A 19870-nucleotide genomic window follows, 5' to 3' on the forward strand; every position below is an offset into this window, starting at 1 on the left:
AAAGGCATCCCTGGGATAATATTACGTGTGGTCACAAAGCGTGACATCCATCTGCTGAGCTGCTTCCGTTAAAGGCCCTTCAATCCGTTATCTCAGGAAAAGGTGTCCCCCCTCCTCTACCATTTTTTTTATTCACCCCACTTTAATCTTTGGCGTGTACTTTTAGAGGGTAAAAATCGGTGAATAACGTCTGCTTTTTTAGTAATTTGTTTCCTGGAATTCGTTCTTTTTCTCATGATGTGTCTGAAGAGTCGGTTTGTTTGACAGCCATATTATTTTATAGCGTGTCCGCTTCCAGTTTTTGGTTCAGCAAATAAAAACCTACGATGCATTATGTGTTTGTTTAGTTTTACTCTTTTTTGTCTCTCTCTCTTTTTTAAATAAAATTTATTGATGCGGAGGAATAAAAGCTTTTTATGGAAAAGGAATTGACTTGCATAATAAAATATTCGTACCTACTACGAAGCAAAGCGTATCTTCTTTTGAATTGGATCTTTTTTAGCCATTTATTTGTTTGCCAGTAGGGTAAAAAAGTTGAATATGAAAGGCATCAATGTTCCCGTTGCATTAATAAATTTTATTCAACAAACTAACAATTTAAAAAATAAAAAAATAAAAATAGTATAGCTAAAAAATACATCGTATGATTTTATTTGCTTTTGTTTGAAATATTTTCTTGATATTCATTCTCTTTTGATTTTGTAATAAATGTCAAGTTTGTTTCGATTTAATATTTCATCCACCATTTTTAACTTCTTAACTTTATCTACAAAACAACTCCCATGCTTATCCTCTCTCTATCTCCAGAAGTATCTAGTATCAGGATGGAAGCGTGTAGGAACTGCAATTGTCTTGTACGAACAACAAGGCCTTTGAATATTCTTTCGATTTCATTTTCCTTGTTATCGTTAGTCCTGAGATACAGAGGTGCCCACAAAAAAAGGGGGGAGGTATATTAAAACTTGGAGGGGGATTCCCCCCCCCCCTCAGAAGGGAGATTTTTTTTAATTTTTCGAGATGAAATTTTTGGAAGAAATAATATTTAAATTTATTAAAGATTAAAAAAAAAAGTAATATGCATGAATAATACTTTTTTTGTTTTTACACCTTCCGAAATTTAGTAGTCGTGCCTCTTTTTCAATGAAGACCATGTCAGAGACGGGCTCAAAATGTCATTTGTAAAAAAAAGGTTCTAGACGGTTTGTTTAATTTTAATTTATGAAGTTTTGTTCATTTTAAGTTATGAAATTCAAAATATTTTGTCTCTGCCGTGTTTCGCTACTTTCACCCGTGGTGAAATAAACATTTAAAAAAACATTCATGCTTAAGTACACATACAGCTTGTGGGTAGAGCAGTGGTGTAGCGAAGGGGGGGGGGGTACGAGTAAAAGCACCCCCCCCACAAATGACTTTTCCAGCCCCCCCCCCCCTCCATATTACCTACCCCTATATTTCGCCCCTAGTTTTAAAAATATTGGACCCCCTTCCGTCTCGGGCCCGGGCCAACAGGTGTCCCTTCTCCCCCCCCCTGTGCACGCCCCTGATCCTAATAGAGTAGTTTACACACATGTAAGGACTGTTTTGATGAAAAAAAATAATAAAAGAGAAAAAAAATCCCTCCAGGAGGTAATTCTGTGCGCTAGTGGTGTGAATTTTACGAAAATTGATTCCTAGCTTCAGTACTTGCAGGGAGTGTCTAAAAAATGGTGGAAATTCCCGCTAATTGCTGGGAATGATCATTGGATCATTATTTGAGGTTTTTTGCATCTTACTACGCTCTTTATGAAATGGGAAGCTTCATCGTATTTCATTTCTAATATTTGGCTTTGAAACACACACGAAACATAATCAGCAGGGGAGCCCCGATGGGAGGATATGGGAGATCACTGACTTCCAAAAAACTTTTTTATTCGGCAAATTTTGTCTGACGACTCGCAAAGTTTGGATTTCTATTCGGCAAATTGTTAGTTTCCGCCCTCCCAAAAATTTAAGTTCTGGGCGCACCTACTAATCAGTTTTGATTTTTAAAATGACATACAGTATATTATCTATTTAACGATTTTCAAGGGACCACAAAAAAAAAAAAAAAAAAAAATCTACCTTAAGTAGAATGCGTCCTTGCAGATTTTTTCTAAAACTGCAACGAAGGGACCGTGAAAAGTCGTCTTTTTAAATAATGAAAGTCGTTAAATAGAGCGTCATTAAACAGAGAAACAACTGTATCAGATCCCACGATGGAAAATTAAACTTATCTTTAAATGCTTTATGAATTTCTAGATTGTTTTACATTTTTGTCAACCATCTTTTGTTCTGAGATTAATTTTTAAATTAAACTTCTATGGCAGGAATCACTTTAAGTAACATTTTATTACACGTGAATATATATCATTAATTTTTTTAACAAAATGATTTAATCATTCCTTTATTTTAAAAGGGTTGTATCATTCATTTATTTACGAAGGGATTTTTTTTTCACGAAACGAAATGTAAAATTTAAAAACTCTTTTGGCTCCTTTAACAGATTCACTTACAATTGGAGGACTGTATCATTCATTTATTTAAATTTAAAAAATGATTTTCTTTTCTATTTTTTTCTGTCAGATGACTGAAAAAAATATGTAAAAAATTGTGGCGAAAAGTGAAGCCTACTCACTGCACCTCAAAGGGTTAAATGAAATCATTTGCGAATCGAGGAGTAAAATTAAAAGCATACGAGGAGTAGAATCAACGAGGAGTAAAAGAGAAACCGACGAGGAGTAAAACGAGGGATAAAATTAAAAAAAAAAACTTCCTAAACATTTCAATATCATATGACACGTTTTGCAGCACTTCGGAAGCTTCATCGCCCTTTCCGACAAAGCCTTGGCGGGAGTTTCGACTTGGCAACCTGCTGTGGCTCTTCGGCCGATTGTTCGGAGTGCAGAATCGGAGTTCATGCCGTTGCCGACGGATTTAAGCGGCGGTGGTGTGTGTGGATACGTGCGGAATCATGGCCGGCTTGCCCGCATGGGGCCCGTTTTGACTTTTACTTTTTCCGGTGGTCGGGACTTTGTTTAGGGATGTTTACTTTCGAGAGCGGGAGTTCAAATCTCCTCGGCCAGTTGAACTTCCCGGAGCTTCGATCATCTACTGGCAGCGGGACTTTAGGATGTAATAACGCTATGTCATCCTACGCATTGCAATATCAGGTATTTTTTTGAAATTTATGTTTGCAAAGAAAACGGAAGTAGCATAATAATCGGTTTTTAAACCCGCGTTTTCCAAACTGTGGGTCACGCCCCATGGGGTCGCCCTTATCTTTATGCTGTCGTAGTGTACTTAGGGACTGTCCTTAAACGATTTCAAGATTTTTGACACCCGTGTCACTAAGTGTCCCACTTTTCACCTTACCCCCTTCTCCCCTTACCACATGTTCTACTGTTGTTCACAGGGCCGATGAGAGGCCATGTCAGCCGAGTCGGAAATTAGGGGTCTGGCCCTATGGAGACCCAGCTAGGGATTCTATTGTTACGTTTTGTGGGGGAAGGGCATTCCGGTGACCGAACCCCCCAGTCTGCCCTGGTTATTCAGAAACCTATTCTCATAAATAATGCGTGATATCACACTTCTTGTAACTCCCTCCCACCCCCCTCCCTGTCACTAACTCGCGGTTTCACGAACCTTCCTAGCAACCCCTTAGTTTTATTGCAACTTTGCCGCTGCTTTTTTGAACACTTTTATCATTGACTTTTTCTTTAAACATATTTGTGAAAAAAAAAAAAATCTTATGAACAAAAAGAAGACCTCATTGTGTTTTTCTTTTAACAAGTTCGTTTTCGTATGAAATAAACAGGATTGGATCTTCCTCTCAAGAGCGACGGCGCAGCCTTAAAACTACAGAACAATCGCCCCCCCCCCCAAGAATACGACCCTTCCCCCCAAAAGAGACTACAAAAGCCCTCTACAACACAGTCCTCTAAAACTTTCAGTACACAGTCTGCGCCATGATCCTCTCTCTCGTGGGCACCCTGAAATAAAAACAATTTGGAGAGTGGGGGGGGGGGGGGCGGGTACAAAAACACCAGTTATTAAAAGCCATAGGACTTTAAGAGCCAGTAAGAAAATAAAAGAAAAAAAGAGCAAAATTTTGCTAGGGTTGGTTTTGACTTAACTCACGCTTTCTTTGAGATTTTGATGAATTATAGTCACAATAACTTTCCCTGAAGAAACACTTAGACATGAATTAAACTTACATCAAAGTGTTCTGAGATGTCACAAACTTTTGATAATAATTTCATTAAACAAGTATGGCTTTTGATATGCTAATATCTGAACAATAAATACATAAACTAAAAGTTAATGCTTGTGCTAAATGATGTTTCGCAAACATATATACTAAGTAAAAACAAATAATTATGTTTTGAAAATTGTGACATTTCTGTTTTTATTATCCTAATTTTTGGTTCGTAAATTGGGAAATAAAATAAATAAGTGAACCATAAAAAGTGGGTGGAGGCGCTGTTGCCCCCCCCCCCCTCTCGAATCGCCGCCACTGGTGGTAAGAGTCGCGGAAACATGAGGCTGTTGAATTTTTGACACGCACGTTTTCAGAATTTCCCAGGGGGTTCAACGTGTATAAACTCAATGCCAAATAAATCAAATAAAAGGAACAAGAAATTGAGAAATAGTCTTGCATCCAATGGAATTTTAGTTCTCGTTTAATTTATCTATTTTTTTTTTTTTTTTTTGCAGACGACAAATCTTTTTGTTTTTTATTTTATTTATTTATTTTAAATTATTAATATTTTATTTATTTATTTATTTTTGCTAACATTTAATCTTTCTTCATGTGTTGTTGATTTTTTTTCTCCCTAACGTTTTTGATTGCCTGAATATCCCGTGATTTTTAAAATGAGAGGTGAAATATATGTAGGGACATACGGGGTAAACAAGAAGTAGGTGGAGGGGGGGGGGGTCTTAAAAGTCATCTGTGACAGGCCCCAAAATTTCTATGCACGCACATGTTAACGTATGCAGTTCAGGAAGTTTAACCCTTTGAGGCAAGCTGGCTTAGTTTGAGGCCAACATTTTTTCACTTCTTTTTCCAGCCAATTGTTGAATCCGCTGTGTCAGTTGGTTGAAAATTTTTTCAAAAATGGTAACTTCTAGTGAAGCCACCCGCCTCAAAGAGTTAAATGAAGTCATTTGCACGTATTCCAAGTAAATAAAATCTGATGATTTATGCCTTTTCGCGAACATTATTTTCTCATGGTGCTTTTGATGATTGATATCCATCTAATAATATTCTATTTATTTGTGGAAGTGTTATGTTATATACGTCCGCTTGGGATATGTATTCCAATAAAATCGGAGAAGAAGTAAAATCCTTTGTACATATTTATTATTTCTCGAAAGATGTTGTTATTTCTTTGAAAGGTTCCCATACCAATTCAATTCTATTCTGAAAGAGGAAAATGATTTGAATTTTTCAGAAGTGAATTTAAGTTTTATTTATTTTTTTTTTTCTGTATCTTTTTGTACAAGCATTGATCAATCGGCATGTTTCTGAAATAAAAATGCATTGCTTTGGGGATTCACATGCCCACACGTGGGCACTCATTCTTTCTAATGTCAATTCATTCGCTTGATAGCTTCACGCCTTTAGATAAACTGCAGGCATTGACGGATTGACGGCTCGTATGGAGGGGAGGGGGAACTGCCCCTCTCTGTTTCAAAAATGAAGAGCATTGCCCCCTCTACTTTTTCAAACTCAAAATTATTGATCGATAGAAAAATGAGTGTTGATCGATTCACGTGTGTAAAGAAAAAAGCATTGACTTAATAAGTACGTTTTATAGTACGTTTTTTCTCAGTTTATTTCATGAAACTCAAAAAGGAACTAACTCTGAATTGCAAGTCATCTGTGGTTACTGTGGCTGGTTCCCCAAATTTATTTTAGAAGGACATTTGTTCAATAATGACTTTAAAACAGACCCGGATCTAGAGATTTTGGGGCCCCTTGCAACAAAATCTGTAGGACCAGCAGTGTATATTTGCAATGTTAACAAGTCTTAGTGTTAGTTTTTTTTTTTTTTTTCAATTTCTTGGGCCGTTGAGTCCTTTAAGGACGTGGCCCCCTCCCCTCGTTTCGGGGTCTGCTTTAAAATCCAATAATATAGCCCAATTTTACCACAAAAAGTAAACTTTAGGGGTGCTGCACACCGATTCTCCCCCTCCCTCGCCTCCCGCATCTTCTCTGACGCCCACTTTTTTGGTGCACCAGCCGCCTATGCCTGTAGTCTTTACACTTATGATCGCCTTTTCTGTCTTGTAAGAGTCATGGGGTCCCGTAGAAAACCACTTCGGTTTATTTTAACATTTTATGAATCTAACCAATTATTAATAACTTTTCTTTTGTCTTGCGGTGTGTAATGTGAATCGAAGGGGGAGGGGAAGCGGGATTCTCATTTTGATGTTTCTTTCCAACCTAATTTCTTCCTTTTTTGCACCCCCTCCCCCCGTTGGATTAGCTTTATTTAAAGGACTGACCGAAGAGAAAGACGTTTAAATCAAGTGACCAGATTTCAAAATAAATAGATAAATGAATAAATTTTTTGTTTTTATTTTTCCTGGTGAAAAACGTAATTTGACAAATAAAGAGTAAATTAAAAAAAAAAAAAAAGTTTAGGCAATATGGTTTTTATTTTTTGCCAATTCTATCAACCAATTGTTTTATTATATTATTTTTTATTTTGTAACAAATTTATAATTATTTATTTTCATTTATTATTCTTTTACTCATTCTGTTTACTAATTTACTCCTGTTTCATTCGTTTTCTCGCACCGTCATAATTTGCGATAATTATTAACAGTTATGCGTTTAAGAATCCAACGCAAAATAATAATCGAAGCCTCGTTTAATCACTTGTTTGATGAAACGTGAATTCCACTTACTCCTCACGATCAGCTTGAATCATGTGTGATCTTTATGGTAACGGATCCAAGACGGAGGATGGAAGGTGAAACCGTTTCAAGGTCAGACGGTAGCAAGCGCTGTCTGAGTGCTCGGGGCCAGATGGTTCCTAGCCAGATTAAAAGCCCCCAGAGCTTCCCGAAGTCCCCCCTTTTCTCTGCCAACAGACGGAAACTTCCGGTCCTTTGATGCGATCCCTATTCGGAACGGACGTACTAGGGAATTTTAATTCCTTTGGGCGGGATCTATGTGTAGGCCACTGAACCGACTTTTAGTCCCTTTAAAATGTTAATTAAGCCTGAATTAGTTATTTGTTTAGCGAATTTTGCGTATGTTTAATATTAGTTGGCCTTGTGAAGTGTGAGTGTGTCCTTATTTTTTTGTAGTTTCTTTAGAAATCAGTGATTATGTGTGTGTATTCCGTGTCTGGATTTCATCCGATACGTAGGGGTGTAGTGGGTTTCACCGCATTCAGACATGTTATTAGGCCGACTAGTTTTTTCCGAAAGATATATATATATATATATATAAACAAAATAAATAAATAAATAAAAAAACAGGAGAGAAAAAACCATAACAAATGTAAGTTTTAATGAAGCGTATTTTCACTACTTCCTTTTTCTTCAAAATTACAAGTAAAGCGATATATTTCAATTAAAGCAATATTAACACTAAATTTTAAGACATTTTCTACTTTTCTTCTGATGAAAATATTATTAATATATGACAACTGTGCAACCTGATGTAAAAAGGAAAAAAGTTAGTATTTTGAAAATTGATTTCGAATTAAAGAATTTAGTCATTTAATTGTTAATTAAGTTTTGAAAAGCTGTCAATTTACAAGAAAACATAACAAAACAACCTTGCCAATCTGTATGAATATAGCTGTGGTATATCTAATGTCTTTCAAAGAGCATTTTAAACTGAGCAAAGAAAATATCTTTAAAGTTTTAGATTAAACATATTTTTTTTTATTAACTGGGACTTCAGAAAAATTCATCTTTCGAGCATTTTAACTTAAAGATTTTACTGCTTTAGGTTTTACTTTTACAATTTTTAAACATTTTGTTAATTGTTTCTTTCTTCATCATCTTTTTTGTTTTTTTCATTCAAAAATTCAGAAACGTTTCTAAATTTATGGGGCAACTGCAGCGTATGTAATTTTCAAAAACGCTTTTGAGTAATAAGGAAAACCCGTTTCTGTGATTTTCAAAAACGTTTCTGTGTATTTTGGATACCTTTTCTGGATTATTCAGAGCCATTTGGAGAATTTAAAAAAAAAAAAATCTAAACTACTCCCAAAAGTTTTCGAAGAATACATTAAAGGTTACCAAAATACACAGAAACGTTTTCAAAAATCACATAATAAGGTTTTCAAAATACCTAAAAACGTTTTGAGAATTACATGCACCACAGCTGCCCCATATATTCGAAAACGAATATATGCCCCCCCCCCTACTGTCCCAGGTAATTATACAATTAAATTGCACAAACACATTGGTTTCACTTCTGTATTACTAATTCAAGCTGCATACCAATCCCTGTGTATAAAATGTGTAATAAAACTCTCTTTGTGAGCGTGGTGCGGTTACACAATCATATCTCAGTGGAATCTGCTTTGTGGAAGGTGTTATGTAAGGTATGAAATTGTTAGATAAATTCTCTCGCACTGACGCATCAAATCAGTGTGAAATGAACATTTTTTAAATTTAATCAAGAAAAATAATTTGACTACATTAGTCAATCGCTTAGATATTTAGGAATAAAATGTTTAATTTCTTGTGCTGGAACAGTAAATGGGAAATTAAGAAAGAATCAACTTACAAATAGCGAAGAAATTGCAGACAAGTGTTCGTGGTTCACAAGTACTGTCCGATATTTTAACGCGAAACCTTACTCGAATTTGCGCATGCGTCAGGTCTCTTCTGATTTTATCAAAACAGGGGTGATAGCAAGAAGGAAGTAACAAGCAAGCAAAAACTATCGAGAAGTGCGCTTTCATAAACCATCACCCCTTTTTTAATTGGAACCATTCACAGCTGCTAGTCGCGGAGTTCGAGAACAGACAGTAACTCCTTTATTCATACAACAGTTTGTGAACTTCAGACTGAGTTTGCTTTTCCGATTTACTCCCCAAAGCTCACTTTCAACATTAATAAATTGAAGCAGTGAGAAGCAAGGGGATGTAAGTGATAAAATTAAAAATTTGGAGATAAGCAGTACAAATAGTAGGCGGCCCTCTCCTCTGCTGTGGTGCAAGAGATTGTACTAGTTGTCCTAGTAGGTGCGAGTCTACAGCATGATAAAAAAAAAAAAATTAATGAAAGCCTACCTAGGACCGCAACTTTGAACGCGTTTTCTCAAAACTTGAAAACGTTCACTTACATCCCTTTGCTTCTCACTGCCTCAATTGTCCTTATTAAGCCCGAGGATCCTTGTTAACCCCGAAATGCGAGTGTAATTTTTAGCTCTATTTCTATGCTTATTACGTTTATAACATGCTCGTGGTAACATCTTTTCTCGGCATCAGTTGTCATTTATCACCTACGTGTAGTGATCTACCTTATCCCCAGCATCAGTTATGCCTTTTTTATTCACTAACTGCGTCTTCCAGTGTTACAGGTCTACCTCGAAAATAAAAGTGAAGTCAAGTGACAAATGTTAAGCATCTACACCCGAATAAAAGGGGAGAAATTTAGTGTAAAATTCTCCATCACACAGGAACGACAAAGTTCCAAAAATCCCCATTTGTGTAAGGACATTGGTCCCTGAACATTTCCGACACTTATATTAGTCTATAAAAACCTCTTTGATTGTGGACAGCAGTTTTTAAAGTCAACACTCCCATTAAAAATCTCAATCCCCATCAAGCCAGATCCCAACTTTCCAATAGGCAGAGTAGGCAGCTGCTTAAGGCGGCAAAATTTTCAGGGGCGGCAAAAATTTTGCTTTAATCGAACATTTTGCTTTAATCAAACATTTTTAAAATTATTTTTTTATTCTTAAAAGTAAAATATATTAGCATTTTTTTCATTTTTCAGAGACAATTTTTTCTTGTAATTTAATAATGATTACTTTCATCCATCTTAAGAAAATCAAATGTATTGCAATCATGCTAATTGATCAGCAGTAAGTGAAGACGAAAAGCGTGTGGTCAATTTCAGTAAGTGTCGTTGCGTTTGACCAGAAGTCGCAACAAGATGTTTGACTAAGATTTTTAGTGCTATACTTAAGTTTATTTGGAACTGATTTCTTGAGTAATTGACGTTTATTTCTTTTTGGCAGTATTAATATTTAAAAATTGTTTTCTGTTAATATTAAGTCTCGGAGGCAAATGAAAGCGAGTGACAAACAAAAAAGACTGAATGATTTGGGAAAAAAAAAAAAAAAACATGCTAAATTAAAAATCGCGCGCGCGAAGAACAAAAGAGAATCTTCAAAAAGTTTTTTAACGTGATATATTTTTTTCGAATGGTCAGTTTTCAAAAGCGGAAATGAGAGGAATCTAATGAGAAGAAATGTTAGGTCTCATTAAAAAACAATTTTAAAACTTTAAAAGAAGAAAATAGAATATGTTACAATATTATCTCCGAATTTTCCGAATCGCCAGAAAAAATTTCCGAATAAAGAATTTTTTTTGAGATCGCTGTGACCTCCCATCGGGGCGCCCCTGAATGTGAAACGTCATCATTTCTTCATAAGCTTGACAGTTTAAATTTCGGGAACTCTTTTTTGCGCGTTTTTGGGTTTTTGCTTCTTTTAGGGAAAAGGGGGTGGCAATTTCAAATCTGCCTAGTTGCGGCATGGAGCTAAATTCGGCCCTGCATCAAGCTTCCATGCTGCGTGGGCTTTCTCAAATGTTACACCGTTCCGATATGGAGAATTATTTCTCTTTCGGAACTGTGTAACATGACTGAGGTCACATGACACTTGTATAGAATTCTCTCCTGAACAAATAAGAAGAATCACAGCTAAATTTTCCATTAAAATAAAGAAAACAGTCGCGAAATGGCGTCAACAGATCCTACGAATCATCATTAGGAAAATGACAACAGTTACAAAAACCTCACAAGCGTAAGAACAACAATCGCTCAACACCCCAATTCGAGTCAGTACAAAACTTCCTAAATTACAGCAATCAGGGCCGGACCGGGTAAATCGGGTGACTTCTCAGCGCCCCCCGGTTAGCTGCACTCCACGTCAACTCATTGTTATTGACATACTGTATTCAGAAATAACTAGTCGACCCCTGGGGAACTCCGCACTGTGCTTCAAATCGTTTCATGTATGGCATTTCGCTCTTTAAAAATTTCAAACAAAAAACATTATGAAGAAGAATCGAAAAAAGTTAACGAATTAAAGTAAACGCAAAAAAGAAGGCATGTAATTTGAAGACATCAGCAACAAAATCTCGTTAAATCCAACATTATGATAAAAGGTGATCATTGGTCACTTTTTGGTTGTATGTATATTTCAATACAAACATAAATATCATTAAAAAAGTGACTGAGTGACTCGTGAAAAAGCAGTAATTGTGCATGCGAAAAAACGGGTTGTGGTAAATACAGTCCTGCATATGTGAGCATCTGACGTAAAAAAAGAAACAAAGAGATATTTATTGGCACAGATTTGAACTGGCGCCATTCTGATTAACAGCACGACACTCCAACCAACCAAGCAGTTGTGCCTTCGTTTTCGAATGCTATTCATTGAAGCAATGTAATAAAAAAAAACAGCAAAAAAAACTTTTTGCCCCCCCCTCCCCCCCAAAAAAAAGATTATGCGTCTATATGTTTTATCACTAGCCAGCATGATACGCTGTAAAATTATTCGTAAAACATGAAATGTGATTAAGAAATGAAGAAGATCTCGCGTAGCAATTGAAACAAACATTCTGGAGAAATAATAAATTAGACTGAAAGTGTTTTTTTTTTTTTTTTGAAAATTGATACAATTTTGCATAGCAGGCTGCTTAAACCGTTACGGCTTGAATGCCAGCGCATGTCTTTCTTTTATTCGAAAATTTAAAATTCAAAACCAAAACTAGTTGAACTGAGCCCATTTTCTAAGTAATTTTTCGAACATAGACAAAATGCATCCCCCCCCCCCCCCGAAGTAGAGGAGTAGAAAATGATTTCTTACTAAAGAAGTTGATAATAATTTTAATGTTTTACATCGCATTCGAATAAATAGTTAAAGGTTTACTGGGTGAAACTCGTAATTTCAATTTGGCGTAGTATTTTTTCATTTATACAAAAGGTTTAACACTGCCATGCAGTATACAATTAAAAAGTTTTTCTGCACATTGCATTGCATTGCACCCCGAAGCCACCCCGCCTACCGCGTTTGCAGTTTACCAGTTTTAAATGCCCAAAATGACTGGGACAAATGGGGCCACAGGGAGTTTTTCTGCACAAAAAGGATTCCCTTGAGAACTGAATTTTTAAACCTAATACTTTTTATTATGCTTAGCGGTCTGAACGGAGTCAAGCTTTAAAAAAAAAAAAAAAAGAAAGAAAGAAACCATTCGGTTTATAATCAACTTATCTGAATAATAACTGTATCCTGCATAAAGGAGTCGAAACGCCAAGTAGCATTCCCGTCGTATTTATTTTATTTCCTTACGTGTGTTATCTGTTGTATGTTATGAGTACATGTTATGCGTAGTATTAATCTAAATTAGCTATAATGTCGGACAGCCCGGGTGGGTTCGAAGTTCAGATAGTTTATAGCCGAACTCTCCACCGAAAATAACTTATCAATTTAACCGAACAACTAAGTCCAGTGCTTTTAAGTTTTATTAAAAAAAAAAAAAACCCTCGTTAATTGATTTTTTTTTCCTCGCCGAAAGCGACGCAAAAAAAATTGGAAAATTGTAGGACTCGACCGATGCATCGGCCTGGCCGATGCATCGGCGCCGATGGTTCAACAATTTAGCCATCGGCATCGGCATCGGCGGCCGATGCTAACTTGCAGGAAACATCGGCCCATCGGCCTTAAAAAACATCGAAAAGCCGATGGAATTGGCCGATGTTTTTGGGAAAAAAAAGGACCTTGTTGTTTTACTTTTTAATACAAAGTAAAGTGAGTTATCGTTTTCGCATAAAATTGTTTACTTAAATTTCAGTATGAATTTTTATTTTAATCACCCCTGAAAGAGTTTTTAATACTGCATTCAGGTACCAAACAAGTTAATTATTGCGTTGTTTCTTGCGGTTGGATGTACGTAAGTATCTCTCATAAGTCATAACTCAAAAATAGTAAGCTGTAGAAGGCTAAATTTTCGCGTGTGGGATGTGCATACGTTCCAGTTGTGCAATTCCCTTCTTGTTTTCAATCGGATGTTCTAAAAAGCCTATTTACTCATTTTTTGTGGCTATTAATTACTTATTTCAAGGGAAACTAATACAGCGCCTCAGACTGACGATCATTTGGTGATATATTGCCGAATTGGAGAGTATGGAAACAAATATGAGATGGCGAAACCGGTTTTGTTTCATTTTGTTAGATTCTCGATGAACCGACGGTAATTTTTAATTTTTCGATATTTGTAATATGAATCACAGTAATGCAGTCTTTTTTGTATCGCTTCTGCGGAGCTACAAGTTTGGGGCCCGTCGAAATACATTTTGGGGCCCTATTTCTCTATCATAGAAAATGTAAAACATTTATCATAAGCATTTTTGTAACTCGGGCCCCTACGGTTATGGACCTCTCGTGCAATTGCAATATTTGCTATATTTTAAATCGCGCCTGCGCGTCAAAACAAACTCGGGTGCAAGTTTTAAAAGAGTTTTTCTGCTCAATGTTTATGATTACTTTGAACTCTATTTTTTACGACTATTTTTTGTATTTCCGAGAACACTTGCGTGCCCCTCCTCCCACCCCCTCAATTTCTAAAATTAAACTGTAGTTGTACTTTTGAGTTGTTTAAAAGTAACACCATTCATAAAATTAGAGTTTTTTTTTTTTTAAGCTTTATTTTTTGTTTAGGAAAAAATTTAGAGAATTAATCTAACAAAATTGATTAAAGACGTTTTGAATAGTGACATAATTCGGAAATCAAAGGGACTTTTGAATTTTTTCTTCGTAAGTGCTGAAATAGATTCAGATTCTCTTCCGAGGCGTTGGTGGTAGCGGTTCTGTACTAAAAAAATGAGGCCAAAAAGTTTAATGTTGTGAGTTACCCCAAAATCAAAGGGTGACCCTCCTAACCCACCCTTGTCGTGTCAAGCATTTCTTACATATTTAACGATTATTTATTTTGGTCATGAAATGTCATTTTGCGTATTTCTTATATTTGTTTCACCTATATTTCGTAATACGAAATCTTTTTTGCATCATGAATAGCGATCGATTTTTTTTTCTGTTATAAGTAACTATTTTTATGTATTTATATAAAATCAATGAATAAGTTATTTTCGTTTTCATCATATTTTTAATAATATGTTATAGAAAAGTTTAAAGGATTTTCTATTATGCAATTTTTTAAATTTCAGAAAATTGTTAAATTGATAAATTTAATTTGAACTTGTTCGTAGTGCTTCATAAAAGATTAAACAATCAAATTATTCAATATTACGTGTGCAAACATCAGATCAAGTAGTATATGTATTCAGTTAACTTGGTGTAAATATTGAGTTTGTTTATTGTAGTTGCGTTTTAAGAACCTTGCTCTTTTCATGGCTATTTCTTTTTTCTGCAAAATTTATGTCATTCTTATAGCTTTTATGAAAAATGCAAACTTTTCTATTCATAAATTTTAAATAAATATAAAAATATTCCTAATATGATTTAATATTGAAATTTATCTGTTACCTTTTTTGTTTAATTTGATGACTAAAAAATGTCTACGTGCAATTTTTCCACTTTAATTGCGTTATTTGTTGACGGTATTATAGTTTTATTCTTAATTTTCATTTTAATGATAAAACATAATTTAATGTTTTTTAACTATGTTTAATGTACCTAAATCCATACATTTTGACAATATTACTGAAATCTTAGTTATATGTTCAATTTAAAAAAATCAACTGGTTATTAAACAGTCTCTTTGTTTTCTTCCTTTTTTTTCTTTCTTTCTTTATTTTATTCTTTTCTTTTTTTTTGGTTGTTCTTTGTCTTCCATCATACAACAGTCAAAAAAGGAAAAACATAACTACACCCTATACAGATTGTACGTACTACGATCCAAAAGTTCGGGGGACAAGCTGTATAAAACCTTACCCAGAATAATTCACATAACCAAAGCACATCCACCTTCAAAAGGTCGCCATGAGGGACTATGATACTTCTTCCAGCGTTCATATAACTTTTGGAAACACTCATGGAAGCCTTTTTTCGCTACCTTCTGTGATGAAGCTTTATCTTCTCCTGACGGAAGAAAGCGGCGTCCATGCAAATCTTTTTTGCAGGGAACAGGTAAAAGTCATACGGAGCTAAGTCCGACGAAACGTTATGTTATTTGTTTGTCATATCAGAGTATTGACAAACCAAATCGTGCATCCTCAGCATGAAAGTCGCCTTCTTCCTCACGATGAAGTTAAAGCCTTACAGGAAGTTGCGAAACAGGCTGCCAGTGCTTCTAATAGCTATACGAACGTTGGCAGAAGTGCATAGTTGTTCAAAGTGACAATTTTGTAGATAGATTTGCTTCGGTAATGTGAACTATTTAGGGTAAGGTTTTATACAGCTTGCCTCAAACTTTTAGATCATACTACGTACGTATGAGTTTTCAACTTACTATTTCATAACGTTTTTGAGTGACGCAAGTTAACGCGGATGAAGACATCACATTACAAGTGAGTTTGCGATAATTAACTAAGGATGAGTTCAAAATGGAAATTTCGGTCATCTATATGTTCTTAGGTACATATGCATGTACAGATGTGCCGAAAAAACTTGTGAAGTTTAAATTGGGTGATCGTAAATTATAAATTTAGGTCGAAATCTGATATATATATTTTGTGATTACAATTCCTTATTCGTCGAAAGAAAGTAAAATGAAATGAATCAATGATTCTTTAAACCTGACAATCTTATCAATTTATTTCTGTTAGATTTTTTTTTTTTTTTTTGCCATCGGCCAACAACATCGGCCATCGGCCATCGGCAATCGGCCATTTGGAGGAAAACAATCGGCCATCGGCCATCGGCCATCTTTGAACAATCGGCCAACAATCGGCATCGGCCCATCGGCCAAAAAATGCCATCGGTCGAGCCCTATTGCTTAGTAAATTCAAATAAGTGTTAGTACGAAAGCGCAAATCCAAAAGATCCGATGAAATATTAATGTTTTTTTAAATCTAAAGACTTTATCTAAGAAAGCTTGGTTATCAATGAAAAGTACAAAATAAAATAAGTACATGATTTATTGGTTACAACACTCAATAATTGTAATTAATTCTAAAATCTTCCTATTAAAGTTGATTCTGAAGCTGCCAATAAAATTAAATTAAAAATTGAGCCAGTAAATGTAGGTATAGTAAAAGCTATTCGTACAAAGCTGTATACCGCCGCATTTTGTGTAAAATTTACTCCAGACGTACATGTACCCGACCTTTCTCCGCAATATAGTGCAATATTTTTGTTAAAATTTTTAAGATGAAATTTAAGATTTATTATTGGGGAAATTTTTCAGAATTAAATTATTTTAATTTTTAAAACTCTGAAATTAAGTTGAGGTGTCACCCATCAGATGGGCGTCACCCGGGGAGGGAGGGGACCGCCCCCTCTCAAGAAAAGTTTTTTGACTTAGCAAAAAGTTTTTTTTTTCTCTCAAAACTCTTTTCTCCCACTCTTCTCGGTGCTTTCAAAAATGGGAAGCACAGGATTTGATCAACATCTATTTGTTAAACAATAAAGGGGAGCAAATTAATCCTTTTCAATTTTTTTATAAATGGGATTTTTAAGCAATCTCACTTTAGAAATCGCAACAATTGGATAATTTGATTATCAAATTAAATTTCTAACGTTGTTATGCATCTTAAGATTACAATAAAATACAAGGCGAAAATTTCATAAAAAGGAATTAATATTTCAATCTCTGTTTAAAGGGTTTTCCCTCTTCGCATGAGGGGGTGGGGGTGATTTGGAAAATATATATATATATATATAAGTCGGAGTCGGACGTTTCAAATCCTGGAGTCGGAGTCGGCAATTTTTCTTCCGACTCCGCAGCCCTTCTTCCAACGAAACGAGACTTGACGCAAGGCGGAAAAGTAGTGTTTCAAGGATTGCTAGCAAAGGAATGAACATTTGCATGTTTAAAGGAGACTAATTACAACATGATCATCGACATGAAAATCCTCATCGCCTTAATCTAAAACTGTCACTTCACATGTTCTTCCAAAAAGCTCTTAAATTCCGCAATTTCAAAAAGTATAAATATTGAAATTAATTTTTAGACACAAAATTCCAAGTTTAGTCTAAAAAAATGTATAACATTAAGTCTAAGTGAATCCATAACGTGTGTCTATTTAACGCAGTTGCGTTAGTCGACAGTGCTAATAACTCTCGTTTTCAAGCTTTCATACATTTTCACTTTATATCAAAAAAATAGATATTTTGAATCAAATGACTTGAATATTTTAAATAGCGATGCAATCATTAGATCTCTTTCAGTGATCAAAAATAATTTCGCGTTACTATAATAACGCCGTGATTATGTTTTTCTTATCGTTTTTCAAAACTGCTTAGAACCGAGTTTAAATGATAATAAAATGTGAGAACGTTAATAAAATGTGCCTATTTTAAGCAAGATTTAAAGCAATATTTTAAAAGCAGACTCAAAATAAATTACAAAAACATAAGTTCGCAAGTTCACCTACGCCATTTCAACAAAAATTGATTCAATTATAAAAGCAGTTATTCGTGTAAAATAATCTTTAAAAGGTGCATACATATTTTGAAAGAGAGGAAAATGTCTCAGCAAAATAATATTAGCTCTAACATCATTGAAAATCCAAACACATCTTTTACCAGCAAAATAGCCGAAGGCAGGACCTGATTACCTAAATTGATTCGTGAAGCTTGATCTTCCCTTCAAAGTTTTCAGGGGGCCCAACAAATGACTGAAATGTTATGGTTAAAAATTCCAGTTTCTGCTTTTCAATACCTTTCTAAAGGGAATGTAAACATCGAAACTTGTTCAATATTTTTTACTAGGTTTTAAAAAGTGAGGACAAAGGGGTCAAATTTCATAAAATGTTTCCCCCCACCCCCTCACAAGCTATTTTTGTGTGGGATATGGCCCCCCTTTTTATAATGTACTTCTGAAAAAAGATAAATTTGAGTCAACAACTAACCAGAGAATTGCATTTCTACCACATATAGTGAATGAACTTTCTAAATGCTAGTGTGCGTGTGTTTGGGGAGGGGGTTGACTTTCATTTAAACTCTGCTGGGCCATCTTCAGATGTGTAGCATTAGTGAGAAGCTCACTTTCATTTTAACACAAGATCCCCTTTTACGCATAGGTGTAACCACCACCAAACAAGTCAAAGGAGGTGCGGAGGGGGAGAGGGCATGTTCGGTGGAAGGTGCCACCGAAGCTGACCTTTTTTTTTTTTAATAGCGCAGTTGAATTTTTACGTTATTATTAATCAAATGACCTTATCTAAAACATTCGGGACACAACCTCAAAGATCGTTGGTATGGCCATAAGTAAGACGACTCCTTCTTATTCAAAGCTATATTTTTTATTATCATTAAACAATAACATGAGAAAAATATATAACACACACTTATTAAGTCAATTCTTCGTTCTTTAAACACGTGAATCGATCAATTTTATCATTTTCGATCGACCTGAACTTGGAAAAGTGGAGGAACAAAGCTCCTTTACTTTTGAAAGTGAGGGGCAGTCCCCCCTCTCGTACGAAACGCCTATGCCTTCACGTTTTAATTATAAATTTCAATACATATCTTCTGCCGCATCTGTAAGAGTTCTTAAACCTTTTATTCCCCGGAACAAACCATTCTTTTAAAACCCTTAATAAATATGCATCTAGTAGAAATAACGTGAGTACGCCAAAATTAAGGTCCCTAAAATCCTTATAATGAATATTAATTTGTCGAAAATGTTAAAACTGATACTCTTGTCCACGTAAAAGTTTGTAAGGTAATCCAAGAGACAGAAACAAACCGCAACTGGAATTAGTTTCAGAGAAAATAACTTATTGAATTTATGGGTTCACTCTATAAGTGAAGTGGTGACTTTTTATGCTAAATATATTAGGATTAAAGATAAGAACACAAACGATCATTTAAAATTGGTATTTTTGGTAACATTAAACGCCTCGTCAAAAAAAAAAAGAACGAAAGAAAGAAAGTGAGAGATAGCTTTAGTAATGCAGTAAACTACTGATTATCCATCCACGAGTCAATCAACTATCAGGAAAATTTATTTTCGCAGTAAAAAGCAAATACCAAAGGCTTTTTTTTTTTTTTTTTTTTTTTTTTGTCGAAAAATTGTAAATTTGAAATCAGTTGTTTTTGTTGTACTTATTTATTTATTGTGCTTTCTTCATCGCACATAAACTTGTTTTTTAATTGATGTTAAGTTCTGATGTGTTAAACACTTTTTTTTTTTTTTTTGCTGTACTGTATATATTTTCACTGTTTGAAGAAAGTATTATGCATCAATACAGCTAAGTTTTTGAGGAAGATCAATTTTTACCTTATTTGTCCCTCATTTTAACCATTTTGCGGCTTATCTGCGATTATTACAATCCGCGGTACTTCGCCACATAATTCCACGGATAATCGGGAGTTTACTGTAGCCATTTTTTAAAAAATAACCTAATAAAATTGAAAATAATCGAGATGACGTACTAAAGCACAACTTCGAAATTAAAATAACGTGTCAACGATTTAAATTAAATGATAAAAACACATTTAAATTTCCTGCTTTTTCTT

At 34.9% G+C, this 19870-nt stretch overlaps 1 protein-coding gene across 3 annotated transcripts in view; it reads left to right on the forward strand.

Annotated features, from left to right (window-relative positions):
• LOC129231590 (transcription factor 12-like) overlaps positions 1-19870 on the forward strand; it is a 153185-nt gene that overhangs the window by 55224 nt on the left and 78091 nt on the right. For 2 of the 3 annotated variants that reach the window (XM_054865949.1, XM_054865950.1), the window contains exon 1: positions 2574-3188. The exons of the other annotated variant lie outside the window; for it this stretch is intronic. In XM_054865949.1, coding sequence (XP_054721924.1) covers positions 2811-3188 — 378 coding nt within the window. In that variant the 5' untranslated portion in view covers positions 2574-2810. Of the gene's footprint in view, positions 1-2573; positions 3189-19870 lie in introns of those variants that run through there. 3 annotated transcript variants of the gene reach the window in all.

Source organism: Uloborus diversus, chromosome 10, assembly GCF_026930045.1.
Source record: "Uloborus diversus isolate 005 chromosome 10, Udiv.v.3.1, whole genome shotgun sequence".
Lineage (NCBI taxonomy): Eukaryota > Metazoa > Arthropoda > Arachnida > Araneae > Uloboridae > Uloborus > Uloborus diversus.